Source organism: Dryas octopetala, chromosome 4, assembly GCF_963921425.1.
Source record: "Dryas octopetala chromosome 4, drDryOcto1.1, whole genome shotgun sequence".
Lineage (NCBI taxonomy): Eukaryota > Viridiplantae > Streptophyta > Magnoliopsida > Rosales > Rosaceae > Dryas > Dryas octopetala.
In genome coordinates, this window is record NC_141369.1 from 11,169,665 (window position 1) to 11,191,771 (window position 22,107).

The 22,107-nt window shown below is 37.4% G+C and overlaps 2 protein-coding genes across 5 annotated transcripts; one reads left to right on the plus strand and one right to left on the minus strand.

The window, feature by feature from the left end:
• The first annotated feature begins 1,134 nt into the window (after positions 1-1,134).
• On the plus strand, positions 1,135-3,659 carry MAX2 (RNI-like superfamily protein). The gene has a single exon (XM_086242646.1). It carries the CDS (start codon positions 1,156-1,158, stop codon positions 3,448-3,450), a length of 2,295 nt encoding a protein of 764 aa, XP_086098772.1. The 5' UTR covers positions 1,135-1,155; the 3' UTR covers positions 3,451-3,659.
• Positions 3,660-3,712: 53 nt separating this feature from the next.
• Positions 3,713-21,305, minus strand: LOC147286770 (putative serine/threonine-protein kinase SIS8). Of its 4 annotated transcripts, none has more exons than XM_086242642.1 (17): positions 21,096-21,305; positions 18,352-18,745; positions 17,610-17,813; positions 17,248-17,436; positions 16,785-17,044; positions 16,550-16,669; positions 16,248-16,325; positions 12,952-13,047; positions 11,989-12,081; positions 9,957-10,071; positions 7,227-7,455; positions 6,911-7,034; positions 6,761-6,780; positions 6,461-6,617; positions 4,334-4,622; positions 4,103-4,175; positions 3,713-3,993 (listed from the first exon to the last, which is right to left on the minus strand). In XM_086242642.1, exons 2-17 carry the CDS (start codon positions 18,598-18,600, stop codon positions 3,911-3,913), a joined length of 2,379 nt encoding a protein of 792 aa, XP_086098768.1. In that variant the 5' UTR covers positions 18,601-18,745; positions 21,096-21,305; the 3' UTR covers positions 3,713-3,910. The 4 variants fall into 4 exon arrangements, with proteins under 4 accessions (XP_086098768.1, XP_086098767.1, XP_086098770.1 ...); XM_086242641.1 differs by having other exon boundaries at positions 16,248-16,337; XM_086242644.1 differs by lacking the exon at positions 12,952-13,047.
• Positions 21,306-22,107: the final 802 nt, after the last annotated feature.

Sequence of the window (22,107 nt, forward strand, 5' to 3'; positions counted from 1 at the left end):
TTTATTTTAAATATAAAAAATCTAACCTGAAAAACTTCAAATTTGAAGGAATTGTATGGCTAAATTATGATTTATGTTTTTGTAGTTTGATCAAAATTTAACTTTGGTCCTGTAAGTTTTTTTTCTCGTAGATGAAAGACAATCCTTTAGTCTGTTAAATGGTTGCATGAAATGAGTAGGTGACAATATAATTAAATCGGGGTATTTTTGTACCCAAAATATAGGAGGACATCTAAAAAGATAAAAATGGGGTTTTTTTTTGTCGTTTTTTGGCAGGAGAAAGCTTAAAGATTTCTATGTGAGATATGATGATGGTTGTATTGAATTGATTAATTGAAGGTGAAAACTGAAAACAGATGGTTCCGTATGCATCCACATGGACCATATCCAAACACCAAACCTCCCATCAAATGAACATGCACATGAAATGAACTCCAACTCTCAAGACAACGACTTTTGCTTCTAGTAGCTACGTATACCTTCTCCTCCCTCCAGGCGCTCTATAGAGCGTGCTGTACACTCGCACACACTCATATCTTGTCTGATGCATAAAATTGAATAAAAAAAGATAAATGACAATACCACGTGTATTTTAAAAAAATATAAAAATTTTAGCCAAAGAAAAAAAAGAAAGAAGATAAAAAGTGTTTTTTAATTTAAAGAAAAAAGATGGAAATAAGATAAATTACCTATGAGAGAAACTTATCCCTAATCTCACCATTTTGGAGGAAGATTGAAAGAGATAAGTTTTCTTTTATAATTAGCCTATTTTTTTTCTATTTTCTTCCTTAAAGTTAAAAGATTTTTTTTTTTAATTTATATAATTTTGTTATTTATCCCATTCTATTGAATTCTATGTACCAAATGAGACCACACAGTCTCACACTGAGCTCGAACCACACTCGATACCTACTCAAGCTCTATCAAGCTTACCCATCAAAGATAGATTAGATACGTTAACCAAAAAAAAAGATAGATTAGATACATCGTATTCACGTGGCCTCACCCACTACACGACAAAAACCACCACCACCCACCGTATGGGCCACTGTGGCCCTCCTGAATCTCACACACTCTCTCTCTCCTCTCTCCCTCTCTCCCCCCCCCTCTCTCCCTCTTCATACTCTCTCTAAACGACCAAAACATTATAAATATATGAAGCAAATGACTTACCAAGAGCGCGCGAGTCACCGGCACGGCCTCACCGAGCGCGTCTCCACCGCTACCATGAGCACCGCTACCACCACCACCACCACAATCAACGACCTCCCGGAAGCAATACTCTCCACCATCACCAGCTTGGTTTCGGACACCCGAGCCCGGAACTCACTCGCCCTCGTCTCCCGCAAATTCCGCGCCATCGAGCGCTCCACGCGCCTCTCCCTCACGCTCCGCGGCAACGCGCGCGACCTCCACCTGATCCCCACCTGCTTCGACTCCGTCCGCCACCTCGACCTCTCCCTCCTCTCCCCGTGGGGCCACGCGCTGCTCTCTCGCTCCACCTCTTCCTCCTCCGCCGCCGCCGACCCCCTCCTCCTCGCCCACCGCCTACGTGTCGCCTTCCCATTGGTCACCTCCCTCACCGTCTACTCCCGATCCTCCTCCACCGTGGAGATCGTCTCCAATCTATGGCCTGGATTGCGCCGCGTCAAGCTGGTCCGGTGGCATCAACGGCCGCCATCGGATTTCGGCACGGACTTCTATCCTCTGTTCTCGCAATGCCAATCGCTCTCCGAACTGGACCTATCGGAATTCTACTACTGGACCGAGGACCTCCCTCCGGTTGTCGACAAACATCCCAGCGTGGCGCAATCTCTGACCAAGCTCAACCTCCTAACGACGTCGTTTACGGAGGGGTTCAAGGCCAGCGAGATCCGAGCCATCGCGACGGCGTGCCCGAGGCTGCAGCAGCTCTTGGTGGCCTGTATGTTCGATACCCGATACTTGGGGTTCGTCGGGGACGACGCGCTCTTATCAATCTCCACCAATTGTCCGGAGCTCCGGGTCCTCCACCTGGTTGATACGTCGTCGTTTGCGAACGCGCGTGGCGATCCGGAGGACGACGGTTTGACATCAGAAGACGCGGGAATCGGGCGAGCGGGTTTGGTGGATTTCTTCTCGGGGCTTCCGTTGTTGGAGGAGCTGGTGTTGGATGTGTGCAAGAACGTGAGGGATAGTGGGTTGGCCTTGGAAGTGCTTGGTTCCAAGTGCCCGAGGTTGAGAGCTCTGAAGCTCGGGCAGTTCCACGGGGTGTGCTCGGCGATTGGGTCCGAGCTCGACGGCATTGCGTTGTGTCAGGGGCTGGAGTCGCTGTCCATAAAAAACTCGGCGGATTTGACGGACATGGGGTTGATAGAGATTGGCAGGGGGTGTTGTAAACTGGCCAAGTTTGAGGTACAGGGGTGCAAGAGGATTACAGTGAAGGGGTTGAGGACGATGGCTTGTTTGCTGCGCAAGACTTTGGTTGATGTTAGCATTTCTTGCTGCAACAACCTTGATGCTGCTACATCGTTAAGGGCTTTGGAGCCGATTCGCGCTCAGATTCAACGCCTCCACATTGATTGCGTCTGGGAAGATGAGAATTCGCATGGCTTTGATCTCAATCAAGTGAATGGTGTTGGTGAGAGTGATGACGGTGTCAATGTCAGTGTCAGTGTGTGGAGTCGTAATGCTGCTGATTGCATGGACTTGAATTGGAGTGCTGAGTATGATGAGCAGAGAAGCAGCAAGAAGTGCAAGTATGAGTCAGATGGGGACTGTTCGTATATGCCAACCAACAATGGTTATGTCCATGGCAATGGAAATGGAAATGGGTTTTGGTATGGTGAGGGCTGGGATAGGCTGCAGTACCTTTCGCTCTGGATTGAGGTTGGTGAGGTGCTGACTCCATTGCCACAGGTGGGTTTGGATGATTGTCCCAATTTGGAGGAGATTCGGATCAGGGTCGAAGGGGATTGCAGGGGAAGGCACAAACCCATGCAGCGAGAATTTGGGTTGAACTGCCTCGCTGGCTATCCCCGGCTGTCGAAGTTGCAGTTGGATTGCGGCGATACAGTGGGTTATGCGCTCACTGCCCCACCGGGACAGATGGACCTGAGCCTTTGGGAGAGGTTCTTCCTGACTGGGATTGGAAACTTGAGCCTCAACGAACTCGATTATTGGCCACCGCAAGACAGGGACGTAAACCAGAGGAGTCTCTCGCTTCCGGGAGCTGGGTTACTAGCGGAATGCGTCACATTGCGGAAGCTTTTCATCCATGGGACGGCTCACGAACATTTTATGATGTTCCTTGTAAGAAATCCAAACCTCAACCTCAACCTCAATCTGAGGGATGTGCAGCTGAGAGAGGATTACTATCCGGCACCCGAAAACGAAATGAGTACAGAGATGAGGGTGGATTCGTGCTGTCGTTTTGAAGATGCACTCAACCGACGCCCAATTGAGGATTGAATGTAAAACTAGAGATGAGGGTGGATTCGTGATGTCGTTTTAACAAATGAAAAAATAAAGTAGTTGTGGATCAAAGTCAATTCAGATTATGAAACTAGGCGGAATGTAAGAGTTCTGAACATCTTGTTCATGCTCTGTTCTACATTCGAGTCATTTCATCATTTCCATTTTTCCATCGAATGGAATTTTCTCATCGTTTTTCTTTCTCATTTATGGATGCATGCAGTTCCCAAAAGCAACAAGAATGAAGTCCAATTCAAGCTTTTGTTAAACAAACTAATTTGTTTTTGATTGCACAAAAAAGCTGAGTTGCAACATTGGAGGATGCAAAACTAAAAAGGACAAAGAAAATCAAGTTCATGATTTGGAAGAAATTGACAACAGAATACAAACTTGAAGCCGAGAAAATACAATGTAACACCTCTACCATGTTTTCTATACACAAACAAACAAGATTGTATCAGCAAAGCGAGTGTTCGCAGTCTAACAAGCGGGAGAGTATCTCCTCACAGCTTGGTCGTAAATCTGGTTCTGTCCAACAATCTGCAATCCAACACAGAAAGCAAAGGCTTCAGTTTGGGAAAAGCTCAATCAAAGGGTTAAGGGTTAAATAGTTCTTGACATTGCCATCAAGCTTTAAGCAACTGCACACCTGAAATAAGCCTGCCTAGTGGACCTTCAGGAATCTCTAATCGGGAACCCTCATTAGCAACAGCATAAACTACCTGAATAGAAACAAAGCAAAAAAGTTCACCACAATAACACTTCTAGCTTTCTCAAAAATGCAATTACTGTATGGTTGGATTCTACAAGCTATATGATCAAAACAAGATTGAAAATTCCAAATAAAACAGAGAACAAATAATATCCTACTGACGCATACCCTCTCTGGTGGTACGCCTTCCCATGGTCTATTTAGAGTGTAGAGCTCCCACATTATCACCCCAAAGCTAAAAATATCACATTTTTCGGTGAAGGGTTCGTTTCGAATAAGTTCAGGTGCCATCCACTCCGGAGTTCCTGCTGACGAGGAGTCCTTCATGTGTGACTCGGCCAATATTCTTGAGAGCCCAAAATCACAGATCTTGACAGTCGAATGCTTATTCACGAGACAATTTGCACTTTTGAGGTCTCGATGAGCTATCTTCATCCGGTGTATACACATCAACCCCCTTCAGTTGCCAACAAAAGATTCCAGTCAGCAAATACTACTTGCATAGAGAAATGAGCGAATTCATCAAATTTTTTTAGTTAAATGACAAGTGGCATTTGGATAATGATACAATTTTAAGATTTGGCTTTTTTACATTTTACCCACTTGAACTTTAGGCTCGATCTCACTTCACCACCTAAAAAAAAAATTGTGCCAATTTACCACATGAATTAAAAATTTGTTGCAATGTATCACCTCTGACTCATTTTATCTAAACTTTTGTTAAAAATAAGGGTGGTTTGGGATTTTTTAAATTCCTATTGTTAGAAAACAATGATTTTTTTACACTTTACCCGCTTTGACACAATAGAAAACTGACTTGAAAAGACTAAAACACCCTTATTTTCAATAGAAATTTAGACGGAATGAGCCTGAGGTGGTACATTGCAACAATTTTTTAATTCGGGTGATAAATTGACACAATTTTTTTTTTAGGTGGTGAAGTGAGATTGACCTCAAAATTCAAGTGGGTAAAGTGTAATAAAGCCTTAAGATTTAGTTATATGGAAGCTCACGAAATGCCAAATTCTATTAGCAAGGTTACAATCATGGTTTAAAATATGTCAATGGAGTTCATCCTATGACAGCCTTGTATGCTACTTAGCTTACAGAATCTTCCATTTTTGTTGTCTCCTAAGAAATTGCATGCAAATAAAGATGACATTTAGAAGATGAAAATAATTCCAGACCTTAAAAAAAAAAAACAAAAAACAAAAAGAGAACAAAACAAAAGGTATGGAAACAGTTCGGATTGATCGTTGTACATTTGAAGTGGCCATCAAATCCCAACCTTCTACAACAAATGCCTAAGCTTAGTACTAAATCAAGCTGAACCCTAAAAGATTCCCATTCTTTCTCAGCATCCCATTTAGTGCGAGCAGTTGTAGTGGGACCTTTAAAGACCAACCATTTTTTTTTTTTTTTTTTTACATATTCACAAAAGTTATTGTTTTTTAATTACATGTTTATAGACCAAAACTCAATTCATTTAAAGCCCAATTCCAACAATTTAGGTTGGCCACATGAATCACATTTCCAATCCCTTCAATCCATTTACTTAAAGCTTTTTTCCCCAACCATGATCCCTCTTTCAGATAGACATACTGCACCAACCTGAGCCACAATCATGCATCAACATCTAGGTTTCATGGCATGTCACAATACAGCAGACCAAAACTCAAGTCTTGCCACCTGTTATTACTACCTCCAAGATCCTAAAAATTCATTCAATCATAATCCACTCTCTTGTTAAACTGCTCATCCATCTCATTGTCTCATCTCCAATTTCAGTATACTCATTATATACATATAATGTATATATTTCCTGTTATAACTATAAGATGGTACTAATTCTAACTTCTAAGTGTGCATTTCTTGCCTAATAGCACTTTGAGTGTAGCACGGGTGGTGTCATTATTATTATTATTTTTTTGATGAGAAACAGTCAAACAGACTTTCATTAAAAGCATATCAAGAAGTACACAGTACAATATAGTGGACAAGATGTCCACAGTCCTACAAGATCCTTAGGTACAGGTTGATCACAATATTTAGAAAGCTTGGTGCTACTGCAATCGTAAAAGAAAATCTACAGAAAGAAATCTTGCATGTAGTAAAAAGGAACTCAAGGATGAAAAACAAAAACAACCAAATTTATGTCCAATAGAAGTGTGATATCGACTGGATTTTGGAGTATAGAGTATAGATTAATTTCTTGGAACTCCACATAATCTTTGGAATAAATGTGTAAAAGAGTAAAAAGTTTTCTTAAGTTATGGATAGATAGAGTGAACAGACCTGCATATATCGCGCAGCATTCTTAATCTTCTTCTCCAGCTAAGCTTCTTTTTCTGGCCACTTAGATGAATCAAATAATACAAGGATCCCATCTCCATGTACTCTGTAACCATTGATAAGCGTGGAGGCTTCGTGCATGCACCTAGAAATAAAATCACTGCAGACAACAGCATGGTCAATTCCACATCAGTAGAAAGTAAAGGAAATTTGCATCAATATAGTTATATATACTATATGACCATATTATGTAGCAATCATATCGTAATGAAATATGGAATGCATAATTAGAACAGAAAGTACCATTAGGATGTCGAAGACGGCTGGAAACCCACATACAATAAAAAAAAGAAGTAAAGAGTGCATTAGAGAAGTATATAAATTTTTTTTTTTTTAAATGCAGCAAAATAGAAGAAATACCATAGAACAATCAACAAGTCTTTGAAAAAATACCTAAGAATGGATATCTCATTGCAGAAGTCTTCCATGTTTTCAGCAGTTAGATCTTGCTCTAAGAAAACCTTAATTGCGACATCTGTTCCATTCCAAATGCCACGAAAGACTTCTCCAAAGAAACCTAAATATGGCATAAGCAACCAAAATCAGCTCAGTGAGTTAAACTGTACTTTTTATTTATTTTCCTAGAAAAGTGGAACGTCTTCGTAGATTTCATTTTTCTTTTGGGGGGAGGGGATAATCAATAGTGTGGCATTAGAAGAAGCAAAATAGATGGGTTCTCAAAGCCAAATGTTATGCAAGTGATTCTTACCTATTCCAACACGAGTTCCAACACTCAATTCTGAGAAATCAATATTCCATTCTTGGTAAGGCAAAAGAGGTTTATTATCAAACGTAGCGGATTCAAGAATTTTATTCCATGTTGAGACCAGTTCATCATTCCTTGAGAATTCTGAAGGTCCACCTCTCTCAGACGTTTGACTCCTATATTGATGTGGAGAGGAAGGTAGTGATATTGCTTTCTGAGAACTGAGTTGGTCCTGGAAGCAAACATAAAGCACTCTTCAATCAGAAGTTTCACCACAATCAGCTTGATGAAAACTTAGAACATGAGGTAGCACATAAGAATAAGTGAATAAAAGTCGCAAAGAAATCTCAAAAGCTGATATTATTAGCTTCATAATAAATTCTTAAATAAAAAGATAAAACAGTATTCTACGCAAGCTGATAAACAAAATCTTAAGAAAAGTTTAATTCAGTAGATAATTTGCACATTTTTTACAAAGCACATGATTGCAAAAACCTTACTGTTATTGTCAAATTTAACCTTTTTTTTTTCTTTCAGCAAGTTTAATATAACTACAACTAAAACAGGATGCACATCTATAAATGGACTGGGTAACATCCATATGCTTTGATCATACAAACATCTCATACCCATATCCAGCACAACTTCAGAAGATTTGAGATCTCTTCTTTTACATACTCTCTCATCTCAATTCTCATTATATTCTTCTTAACCCTTTAGGAAGACTACAAATTATTCTATTCTTTTAGAGTAACAGAACCTTTGGTGTTCTTTCAATAAATTTATTAACTTGAAGGTAAAAGAAAAGAAGTAACAAATATTCTAAATACTCTTCCTAAATTTTAGAGGGTATAAACACAATTGAAAAAGAAAAAAAGAATAATAAGCAAATCAATTGTTAATATCTCACATGTGCATCATCTATGCAACCTGCAAGGTCCTCATACGAAACAGGATAAATAAAAATGGCATTTTTTTAGAATCAAAATCATTGACCTTAGGACAGTGGACTTTAATTAACATCCCATGGAATTCTCTCATGCGGCTAGGATCAAAAGAGCACTCAAAGCAAGTTGTCAGTAAGGTATTTCTTATTTCAGGTTTCAGTCCACTTCATATCTTACCCTGGTTTATAATCAATTTTATGTCATCACCACATTAAGGTTAAACCCAGTAGAAATTACAAGCATGTTTCCTTGTAAGGTTGATCTGAGATGTGCTTTATTCCCTTTACGATCTGCTCATTAGTCATTACATTACTTTAAAACCAACAGATAAAGATTCACATAAGACAAGACAACAAGGCTAGAACACAATATTATCAGAAAGGGGGATATTAAAAACATTCTTGAATAAACACCAAGGAGACTTGTACACTGGATGTGGAAGTAATGTAAAAAGCTCACGAGATGGTGATAAATGGGTAGAGGGGAACACAAGCACGACACTGCGAATAGATTTTTTAGATGCATGAACAAACACAAATAGAAATTATATATATGTAATAGTTTGTGTTTGTTCAATTTTCTTAAAAAGAATATTTTGTGTTTGTTCATGCATCTAACAAATTCAGTCAGCAATTTTTTGCATCTAACAACTAAGAAACAGGACCACATTCTACAATGTGTATATATAGAGAGAGGGAAAAAAAACTTCTCTAGTGTTCATTCGGACTTTTTTAAAGTCCGAATGCAACCCTGTTCAAACGGCACTTAAAATACCATTTGAATGGCCATACAATTTTTATTCCAAACCGGTTGATGATTGGCAGTGTAGGAATTATTTAGGCTTAGGTTTTAATTCTCAAAGTATTGGGAGTCAAAACATGAGAGCTAAAACCTAAGACCTAAACAGGCGTGTTTTGATGAAATTTTCAACTGTCGTTCGAACAGTATGTAAGTGTAGTTTGAATGGCATCAGCGTCCAGAGCATAAAGCATCCAGTCGTCCATTTCATATATATATATATATGTATATATATATATGTAGAGAGAGAGAGAGAGAGAGAGAGAGAGAGAGAGAGAGGTAGCTTCTACAATGGATGTCCGAAGTCCAGACCCCCCCCTAAGCATTCAGCAGTGAATGTTTTAACTCTCAGAGGGGGGTCCGGACATCTGTTTTGGGTTTTGGAAGATTTGTGTGTGTGTGTGTGTAGTCATTCTCTAAACAGGATGTCCACACTTTTCTTAAAATGAGGCCAACCTGTTTTGAGAATTTCTTTGTATATACATATATATATATAAGATAAATACAACCAATTCCACAATTACATGGTTTACAAAATCACTATGTGAATCCAGATTTATTCTTTTTAAGTAGTGTGTATCCAGAATCTTAGGCTTCCTAAAACAGAGTAAGGATGCTACAGAAACAAAAATAGCAAACATACCAACAAACATGTACGCACCCAAGTGACCAGACTCAAGGCCTCAAATTAAACACAGAAAGATAGCAGTCAATATAATAACAACAAACCAAAAGTGCAGCCATCCAGTTTACATAGCTTGAATGCGTCACAACCACTCTCCTACTACCTAGCAAAATATTCCATATATCCTTCAGGACATAAGTATATAGACAATAAGCGCATTGACTACTGAGAAGAAAATGACATATTTGTCAACATCATGGGCTTATCAAAGTAGCATACTCAGAATATTGATAAAAAAACCAAAATATTTGATGCAGGTGTAGACCAAGTTATAATTCCACTACCAGAATAAGAGTAACGTACACTGTTCTGAAGATTAATATTTCTGTCATTTGAAGAGTGGGGGAATGACCCCTCATCGCCCTGCTCTCTCAAAAGACGATTTTGCTTCAGTGTTTCATTCATTGCTCGTACAGCCCTAATATAGGTCATTAGATCCCCAGTTATTGAGTTATACAAACATATCCAAAAATCAGATAAAATAACACTTAAACAGAATTAAAAAAACATATGCCTGTCTAAAAATAAGATTAGAAATATGCTTAAAAAGAATAACCAAGTAATGCAGGGCCCAACCACATAAACGAAGTGTAGAGAAACCTCCACAGACCAAGCCAATTGAACTAATCAGTCAACTCACCATTCAGAGAATATTCTTTTTAGTTGAACAATTAAACCTAAATGAAAAATTTGAAAATACAATCAAGTGCAAACTAGATTAGCTATTATGGTCCAAAAAGGTTGTACTACTTTGAAGAAAACCCATAGGATTATTCTCAAGTTAAAACCTATGAATGTCTCCATATGAGCACATAAATTAGAGGCAAAACTTTTAAATGCAACGAATATTCTTGATATGTTTCATTAGCGGCCCAGAGATAAGATTTACTAGGAACTTGGCCTAAGAATGCATGAAAGTTGGACACTGGGTAATCCATATTGGTTAAGCAACACATAAGTGTACCAGTTCTATTTGAACATTATAGCTCCGCCATTAGCCCAAGTTCAAGCCACATTTTGCTATTGTATCAGCTCTAGGTTTTCTACAAAATCTTCATGATAAACTTTTTTTTTATAGGAAACGAGAATTTATAGAAAGAGAAAAGAATGTTCAACGGGGGATGAACAAGAAGTCCATCTGATACAAGTCAGCAAAGCCACACTAAGACCTAACCAACCAGATCAAAACAAGTACCGCACTTAATACAAAGCACCAGACTAGTCAAGATCAACCATACTAAAGGGAACAAGCAAAACAAGAGAACTAAGTGAACTATAATCTACATGAAAAAAATAAGTAAATAAGGATGGCATATTTTCTGTGATGCTGTAATTGATTTGCTATTGTATCAGCTCTAGGCACTCTGAATTTTACGTCATTATCGCAAACCTGTAATTGTTTCTATTTCTGACTAATCCATGTTAGATAATAGTCAATCCCTCTCTTACTATATTCAATCCATTCCTGTCAAGAGTATTTCTGACCCTGTCTTTCAATATTTCGTAAGGCAAGATATAATTTTGTACTGCTCAAAAACTTAAAACCTTCCTCTCCACAAAGGTCAAAAGCCAAATACAAGCCTATAAGGCTCCATTTGGCATTCTTCACGACCAAAAAACTAAAATCTTCTTGATAGATTAATTCCACCCTCCACAAATTCTTAGACATGAATCCTATAACACAAAATCATATGGAATATTACACTCCGAAAGCACAAACTATTAAAATTATATATTCTAAATCAAAGAAAGATAACCAAAAAATAGAAGTTAACTTGGCATTCAGCATCAGAAGCAGCAGTGCAATTGTTGATAATCTGAACAACAGCCATTTGCCTGAGGAGATTTCCCATGGTACCTTACATCAGCAAACTATGATTGTGAAGCACCTAGAAGTTTCACAGATCAATATCCATTTTACGGGTGAAGTTATGAATCAGAGAATATATTTTCGTTCCAGCTCTTAGAACAATCTCACTCTCGGCTTTTATTCTCATATTACCACTTTCCTTGAATGATGAGACGCTCTCTTTATGACAAACTTTCACATTCTTTCAACAAATACTTAGCTCCTAAGAAAAAACACATTCACTATAAAGAAATTGATCCTGACAATCAAAACCAAATGAAAGATGTTAAGCACATTCTAACAGTATAAAGACTATATAAAGAGAAAACAAAGTATGAGAATTACCATTAAACTAAAACAACTGAACGCCAAGACATTAAATACAAGGGGAAAAATATCAGTTTGTCACAATGGAGTAATGCTGTGAAATTAACAATTCATAATGCAGCAAACACTTCACTTGAAAATAATGAAATAAACATCAACCTTACGATATCATCACCAATCTCTGGAGTAATACTAATGCTTCTTCGTCTTAATCTACGAGCTTCTGATGACGATGCACTATCTGACCTGTAGCTAGAATCAAGAATTGAAGACAAGCAGTTTCAGACACATATATTTCTAAGGATATTTAGTTTCAGCTGTGAAAGGAACATCAAATACAAACTAAAACAAAATTAATGAGAGAAAAGCACCCAATACAAAATTCAGCAGACAATATAACATCAAATCCAACATGAATGCAACTAGTTCAGCGCATTATACTTCCATAACAGTTAGTCATCTCCAAATTACCTCAGTAGAGTTTGTGAAGATTAGAAGTCTGATAAAATATTAGGTAGAAGAGAATTATTGGAGTATAATGATCATTTCAAAGATAAATAGATTGCTAATGCATGCATTAAGGTTGAAATGGAATGAATTTCCAATGTGTTTTTACTTGTCATTTGAATTGAACTGAAACCCTCAGGTAAAGGAGGGATCAAATTCACATTCTTCATCAGTCTTTGTCTGGCCTAACCAAATGAACAAGGGATAGTTAATGGGTCCCAGGCTTGGTTTGAATTGAGCAATCATGTTCTGTCCATTAACCTTAAAAAAAAATACTGTCCATTAACCTAGACACTGGCCAAAACAACTATCACTCCCCCCACCCCCGACAAAAAAAAAAGGCTACACTATGCATTTACCCCCAGTTTGACCTGATAAAATTGCACTCGGAATTGCTATTCCCAAAATACACCTACATACCCAACCCAATCTTGTAAACATGAAAATAATGAGGCAACCTATGTTGTTCGTTGGTTAAGGAATAAGACCTGGATCACTACTGTAATATCCATTGCCTCAGTAGGCAAATTTTTTTTTTTAATGATTCACCAAAGCATCAATTAGAAGATTTAGTTTTCATATAAAGGGGTATGATAGGATCAATAGAGATAAAACCTTGATTTAGGCATGTCATCAGCATAATCTCTAAGAGACTTCCTATCACCACTGAGCATGGACCGCCCACGTGCTCGAAGTGAAGGATGCTCTGGACTGAAAAACCAAATAAAAAAAAAATTTAACTATGACAATTATAAGCAATGGCACTTCTTAAAGAGTAAAGGCATTCTGGACCAACTTTAGATATCCTACCCAGTAAATAAAGCACAATATCAGGGGCAAATCATGCAGACCAACAAAGAACAAAATAAGTATGCGCCCGGAAAATTAAAATTGGGGAAAAAAGTGCATGCGTGTTCCTATGTGCAACAATTTCTATATGTGAGCATGTTATTTAAATTCCAACAAAAAGCTAAAACTTGGTTCTCAAGAAGAACATGTATACTGGGTATAACTGGAAAAATGCAAACTGCCACCATTCATATAGACCATTTCAGGGGCGGAGCCAGGATTTAAAATTTGGTGGGCTAAACTTTTAAAAGAGTAGGACTATGATAAATGAGCTAAATCAGAAAAGAGAATTGGGCTTAAGATGGAGGCTGAAGTGGGCTGGAGATTGAGATTAAGGTGGGCTACGATCATTTCAACTATAAAAATACAAAGTAAAAAATGAAAAAAAATTTGGGCCTTAAAAATTTGGGCCACCCGGGCTACAGCAGGTTAGCCAACTAATGGCTACGCCCCTGGACCATTTACTTGATCATGAACTCAGTACCTTAGTAGCATTATTGGTAGATTAGGAAAAAGGATGGCATGTATATCCATGTATAGTCTGAACATTTCAGATAAAAAAATTTATATATATACAGCTAAACATTGAATCTTCAAGTAAAATTCATCTTTATCTAAGTTTCATCCCATTGAATCATGCCTTTGCATTTGGTGCTAACCTTGTCCAAGAAAAAAATAACTTCAAGGGCCTGAAAAACCCCATATCACCAGGTCATCTTACAAGTCCAAATAGTTTTGTAAGAGAGGGTCACTAGGAGATTTGACAGCCCCATTAAACCTAGGTCACTAATAAAGTTGGACAAATCCTGCAATGACACCAAGGAAACTTACTTAACGGACTATTTATACATAATCAACTTTCTCATCCCATGCTTCAAGACAGTGGATAAGTGTTGAAAATTGGAAAATCGTACAGACCGGAACCCTAGTAAAGCAAAGACCTGAAGCAACCATAAATATTTCTCTCATCAAATCTGTCATTACTACTTACAACGTCCACAAAACTCTGCCAAATCCAAGGCACCTATAATGTTATACTTAAGAGTCACTACTTTTCCATCTGCAGAATTGACCTATCCCTTCACTATTGCATCATTTTTACAATAGTAAGATTCCAGAGGTGTAGTTACTTATATGTCCCCACCCAATATTTTTGAACAACCATGGTCTGGATCAAGATAACAAAGAGAAAATGGTGGTCAAAGCTCATGTTTTTTTCTTTTTAATAGTAATATTGTCATCTATCGGAGAAATGCACACACATGTGTCTGCACATAAACACAAACACACACATAAACACAAACACACACAAAATTTGACACAAGTATTTTGAAAAACTGATGTCTAGCTCCAGATCTCTCTACCTTGTACATTTTTTACAAATTTAAATACCATTAAGAAGCATGCTTATGAACACCATCCCAAGTTCTCACAATACACACACACACACCTGCAAAAAAGTGTCTGCACATTACACACACACACACAGGACACAAAATTTGACATAAGTAATTTGAAAAATCGAGCTGTGGCTCAATAACTCTCTACCTTGAGCCTTTTTGCAAAATTACCACTATCCCAAGTTCTCACAATAAGCCAAGCGTCCACACATAACATACACACACGATTTTTTTTCTTTTTACACGAAACATATTGTCACTGAATAAAAATGAACTAGTACAGAACAGAGGACAAGTTGTCCACTGACAAAAGAAATCTGCTGATCCAGCGCCTAGAAAGCTACATCCGCCTAAGAACATCAAGAAACACACTGAGATACAACCACTGCCCAATCAGAAAAAGATAACAGAAAAGGAGACGTCCCAAAATTCTGAAGATATTGATGTCCATAAGGATTCCCAAAACCACAGACACATACACTCACAATTCGACATAAGTAATTTGAAAATTCGAACTCTAGGTCCAGATCTCTCTACCTTGAACATTTACAAATTTAAAATACCATTAAGAAGCATGCTTATGAATACTATCCCAAGTTCTCACGATAAGTTATCGGTAAACAAGAACAGAATTAGCATATAACTTCTGAAATGACCAGACCAAAAGATTCCCTAAAACACAAGCAAAACCAAAAATACTCGAGTGGTGCAGACCACGTAATTTCTGCTAGGGAGGGCATTTTTTCCAAATCATAGAGAGAGAGAGAGAGAGAGAGAGAGAGAGAGAGAGATAGAGATTAAACCAGTATAACTTTACATCTTCTGAAAAAGAAAATCGAATTTTAGTTGTTGGAACAAAAGATTATCCTTTCATTTTACTTATTTATAGAGAGATTCTTGTTCTACAACAGAATTCCTGGGAGACCAGCTTGAGCTTACTGTCAAACTAGCTTGTACAATGTCAACTTTCTCTCATCCCTTACATAAGACACTTCTTCAACAGAGAGTCCATTTTCACATGACAATATAATTGTACAACAAACTTAATCCTATTATCCAACCTCCTAAACTGAAGTATGTAAGAAAGCCATTCATTTTTTGGTTTCGAGAAATTATTAAGATACAAAGCGAACCGCACAATTTGGTCACTGTAACAGCATGGAGACATGTAAAAACAGAAACAATTTAAAAAAAAAAAAACAAGAGCAACTGATCCCATTTAACACCACATACCATATACGTTTGTAGCCTATGATGTTACTATGTAACATATGGGTAGGTTACTAACTTACTATAACAAACAACCACTCAACTCACCATAAATAGATAAGCGAATTTAGTGTTAGATCTTTGTCTTACACATGCACATCAATTAAATTAGAAGTTAGAAACTACTTGTAGAACAAAGGGCGTCCTCTCAAATGATGACGGATGTGCATAAAAACAAAACTCAGTAGAGTCAACTCCAACTAGTCAAATTATCATCAGAGCATGCAGAAAAAGAAAACCAAGTCTTTACCAAAACTGGAGGTATTTTTTATCCAAGACCCACACCAATACATGGAATTTATCATCATAGACAATAGAGAATCTGGATCTTCAAAACTAACAAAATCAAATATGAAAGACATCAATACAAAACACAATGGTGTCAAGAAAAACCTTGAACTAGCAGTGCGCTGTTCAGCAATGACCTTTCTCCGGCTTCGCCGCCAAAATGTAGTTGCAATGTTGGGTTCACTGTGTGAGAAACTGAGGGAATTGAAAGAGTGATTTAATAACAAACATCTCAGAGTTGACACATTTAGAGGTTTGAAATCAAGCAGATGACCAAATTCAATAGAACGAACCTAAGGGAAAATGGATGAAAAAAAAAACCCGCTAACACACAATAATAGGAAGGTCAGAGCAAAAGTCATTTATGAATTACAGTTGAACTTGTCCAGACAGGAAATATAAATTACCTCAGTTTTCTTTCAAGGGAGGCAGTAGGTCGCAACATCATATTTCGTAATGAAGGACCTGCTACATTCGAGGGCACATCAAATCTCCCTCGGAACTGAAGGCTCTCATCTTTTTCAGCACTGCAACAGAAAAGTAAAACATAACTAACCAACTTTGTACAACATGCTTGCCTCAAGAACATCAAGCATCACAAGTTCCATACAAATTCAGGATTTGCAAGCCCCATCAGCTAACCTGTCAGGATCCACTCTCTCTGAAAATCCATATAGAGGACTGTTTGGTTCTAATGGTGAATCACAGGAGTCATTTTCAGCAGAATCACTCTCCCCTGCTGCAGAAATATGGGTCATAAAAATTGCCTTGGTTGATCGGGGGAACAGATGGCCGGGAAACCGCATTAGGTCGACCAATAGTTCAACAGAGTTCAACACAACTATCACAGACATATGCTTATATGAGTCTACACACTCAACAGCCCCATCGTTAGGCAAACCCTGATAGAAAGGGGGAAAAGAGGAAAAAGAAAAAAAAGAAACACAGCCTTTCAGATACTCGTACCACTGGTGATTGACAAGCACTTTATAACATTTTTTTGACAACATCCTTATCACATGACTGAAAATGATAGAATGTCCAAGAGAAAAAGAAAGCAAACAACTAGAGCAGTTAGCCCAGAATCAAACAATTAAAAGCTTACCACCATTAGCCTACTTTCTAGACCTACAGTATCTGCTAGAACTTTGAATAAGATTGCTCGAGGACGGCATGAACCATGCTTTATTTGCCCCAGTAACTGGACTCCTCGATTCTCAAACATGTGGGAGGTTTCTTCAAGTGCAGCTTTTGCTGGACTGTCTAAGTTTGGCCGCTTATAAAAATCCAAAACCTGTGTAGGCATTGGCGTTGAAACAAAGTTAAATAATTTTCTTAATAATGTGAACAACAAGAAAGTTCTAAACAAGAATCCCTCTTTTTTAAGAAAAGAAAGGGATAGCATGTGGACCCTCTTGTTAACTAGGTACGTCAGAATAAAACTGGAAAAACAAATAACATTCTCACCAATCCAGCAATCTTTTTTATCATTGCAGCTGGATTTGAGTTCAATCCTTTCACAAGTGCCACAATCAGTTGCTTCAGCATGGACAGCTTTTTGTCTTTTGCTTTATCTACAAGAATGATATCAGCTTTCAAACCCTCTGCCTCCAGCAAATGAAGCTCATCAAGAGGAGGAATATCTTCAAAGATCTCCTTGAGCCTTTTATCCTGTACATTATCACATTTAATCAATTGAAATGATCAACCGCCAGGTACAGGTAAAAAAGTTTAAAGAATCCAATATAAACAATGAGATTAATTACGTACAGAGTAGATCATCCAAATAACAGTACTAAATCAGGGGTACATTGAGGATGATTCACTTATCTGCATGCATCTATTACTAGAACTTGTGAGTAATCCATGTTAAGTGTCTTCTCATTTTTAAGGAAAGAGGAAAAAATCAATCAGATTGTTTCTTCTAAATTGTTTTAAAAAAATAATCACACACACACAACAGACAAGAGTACCCATGCAGAGCGCCTAAAACTTACCAAAATTTAATAATCCGTCAAAGTAAATCTTCCAATAAAAGAAAAAAGTCAAACCCAAAAGTATATATTTAAGATATGGGAAAAAAAAGTACACGACATCTTCTTTACAGCCTCATCCATCTCTGACACCCAGGTTCCAACATCAATTAGACAAGAGTAACAGGAAGCAGCAATTAATTATCAACACTAACAAAATAACAACTAATTCTCACCGGAATGACAGAATAGAAACCGTTGGGAATCCGTTCAGAAAGCATTCCACTTTGCCATAGAATTTGTGATGCTTTCTGAGGTGACAACACATCTTGCTCCAAACTTCTAGGTGAATCCGTATTACTCAAGGTCTCTTCTTGAGAACCCAAAGAAACAGATCCAAATTTTTCAATAAAATCTGAAGGCCACCATGAAGCACTTGGAGGCCCTTGCCCTGCTGGCTCTGCATCATCTCGTGTGTCCTCCATGTCTTTAGATATTTGAAATTCAAAACCATTTCGCCCTCACTTCCTACCCCATAAAAGATGTCTTCAACCTAAGAGTAGTCTTTAGAGACAAAACAAGTTAAAAGATTCAAATTTACCGACTTCTTCAGGCTGGAGGCCATAAGACCTGCATAATAGACCAACGTCAAAGTTTGACATCAAAGAAAAAACAAATTAGAACAGAAAGTCATGATGTTTTACTAAAGAAATCACCAAAAGGAAAGCAGAAAAACCAAGAAAAGAAAATTGACATCTCAATCAAGAAGATTTTGTCAGAGTATGGAAAAATCTTGTTAAAGAAAAAATACTGTGACAGATATGGTATACCAAAAGGACAGTGGAAAGTATAGCAGCTAAAGCAAAGGATAAGTACTCTTTAAAGCCATAGCGCACCCTCCTCATCAGTTATTCAATGAATCAACACGTATATTAAGCATCTCTTTAGAATTATACTGCTGGATATCACTTGTTAAAAGATAAAAAGGAAAAGAAAACAACTTGTTCAATTTTCTCTTAACTCTGTCTCTTGGTATTTTTATTTTTGGTCCACCAATCAGCGAAGACATAATGGATTTATTTCTAAATAAATTATACTAAACTTTGTATATGATAAATGTAACAATAAAAAAAATTAAAGGAAAAGTGTAATTTACTACTATGTTGTACGGGTTTAATAGATATATAATTTGACGTCCTATAAATGGTTACAGTAAAATTCAAATGATCCACAGCTATTAGAATGACATTCCTCCGTCAATAATATGTGCTCTCATTTATATGTACATGCTACTAGCACACCTGGTAAACATGAGATTAAGAAAAATGGAAATTAAAAATGAGAAAAGATTGATCATATACTGGAAAAGAAGGAATTTTTTACATGAGAGAAGTGTTGAGAGGGGGGAAAGCTAATGAAGGGAGATACCATGGAAGGTAGTGGAAACCTGACTAGCTAGATGGATACATTAATTGACAAATTTACCTTATATAGGCGGTGTATCGAGGGGTTTTTTTTTTTGTTTTTTTCAAGTTTTCATACTTTCTTTACAATATTTATAGGAATTCAAGAAATTAAATATGACAACAGGCCATATGGGAAACTCTTGTAACAATTGTAGTATTAACAAATAAAGTTTATCTTGTAACGATTAGTGCACTCATATTATAACTATTGGTATAAGTAGGCCTAGAGCTATAATATCACACAAGCTCATTTTTTTTTTTGGTTAAAATGTGAAATAAAATCTAAGATTAAATTGATATGTTCTTATAATTTTCTTCAAAAAAATTTATATAATATAATAGCAAACAAACCATTACTCCATATCCTAGGTACAAAATTAGTATTACACACCTAAAAATGCCACAAACACATATTGTATAAATTTACAATCAAAATCATGATTGACGCTTCCAAAATCATCAAGCAAAGCCTCAATGTTCTGCTACAATTTCCATCACCTTTTTCCAGACTTGGCATCTACATCAATCAAGCTCTTATTCAAGTAACTATTCTGTCACCTCAGATTTTAACAAAAGTGGAAGACACCTTGAAAAACTGAAAGCAATTACCAACAATAAACACTTTCCCAAGTCACACCAACTCGTAAGTAATATACTACAGTGAACAATAACCAACCAACCAACATAGCCAGCTGTAGTGCTTCCAAAAATGACTTCCAGGGTTAAACCTCAATAAAATTGAAAGCAATTAAGCAATGCTAAACAATTTCCCAAGCCACAACAGCTCGTAAGAAATACACTACAGTGAAATCGAAACCTCCATGATGCGTCAATTGCAAAAGTTAACCCCCTCAATTTTAGACATTTTTAGCATAACTATCTTTTTTTTTTCTTTTCCTATCTCTCGCGTCACACCCATTGCCACCAGATAAGTGCATACTGGGAGGCAAAAGTGCCTCTCGATAAACACGATCACTTCATGAGAAAACCATGTTGTCCTCACAAAGCCAACCTTATAATTGCCTTGTCCAAGTCATTTTTTTTTTTTACATCCCAACTCGCAAAACCCCATACAAAAACTCGGACTTCTTGTAAGCAATAATATACAGTAAGTGAAGACCTTAGCAATCACCACCATGTCCACAAATTTCAGCCACCCCACCTCCCCAAAAAAAAAAAAAAATTAAAAACCAAGCTTAGTCTCACAGATGCTTCAAATTCATAAAACATGAAGGGGAAGCTTACGCATTCGATTGAGAGATATCCCATTACTCGAAGAAGACCTAATTACACAATGCTTGCCCTTAGTGACTTCAAATCGCCAATACAGTCACACTTGAGCCCCCACATTTCTATGCAAATCTAAATCTAGCTTCCAAGAATCAATAAAAACCCAACCCCACATCCCAGAAACAACGAAAACAACGATTTCACTCAAAAACAATGTAGGATCACTGAAAAATATAAGATTATAACAAAACTTAAAATAAGAAAAAAAAAATGCAAAAGATTACCGCCAGCAGATCCAAGAATTCGAATCCCAATCCCCCTTTATATTCAGTAGCATTTGAATCTCAATTCTATCTCATCCCTTCGTGAAAACCCTTACAGGCTCCCACAGAAATCACCAAATCTGTGTATTTTACGTATACGTATAAACAGAGGGAGGAGGACCAGAGCGACAACTGATGTGAGAGAAATGAAAGACGGGAGAGAAAACTGAAAACCTCTACGCAATTTATATATATATAGAGCGAGAGAGAGAGGGAGAGAGAGAGAGAGAGAGAGAGATAGAGAGATAGAGAGATAGAGGGGGGGAGTGAAATTGTGAGTCACGTGCAGAGCGAGGGGGGATCTGGGGACCTCTCCCCGACAGCCAGCTGGCAGAAGGGTGGCTCACCAACATCCACACCTTCATCCGCGTGAATCACCCTTTTCTTTTCTCTTTTTATTTATTTTTGTATTTAAATTAATTCTAAATTTTAATAATAAAGAGGGTCTAATAAATTAATATAAGGGTTAATGTGAAAAGTAGTAGAAGATGTAAATGGCCAAACAACAACCACAACCAAACACAGCATGGTGGACCAAGAGTCAAAGTACTCAATACCAAGTCTGCTTCAAACTTCAAGTCTTCAAGGCATTCAACACGTGCCCGTTTTAATTAGGTCAAGTTGGTGAATTCAGCTAGCTACTAATTTGCTTGCTACTCTTTCAAAATTCGATCCTCTCTAATTTCATATTATTCTTCTACAAACTGCCAAATTAACTCTTAAGTCATCCCAATATTTATTACATGTCACTGTTAAATATGACTTTTTCTTTTTTCGCAATATGTATACAAAATATAATTTTCTAACGTACGGCTCACATGTATATTGTGAAAATGAAGTTGTATGTGACCGTTACATATAAAAATTATATATTTAATGTATTTTTCATCCTTTACCAGCCATTTTATGTATCAGTCAATTATACATATATCAAGAGTTTTTTTTCGTATAGACGAATGTCGCGCGTAAACGA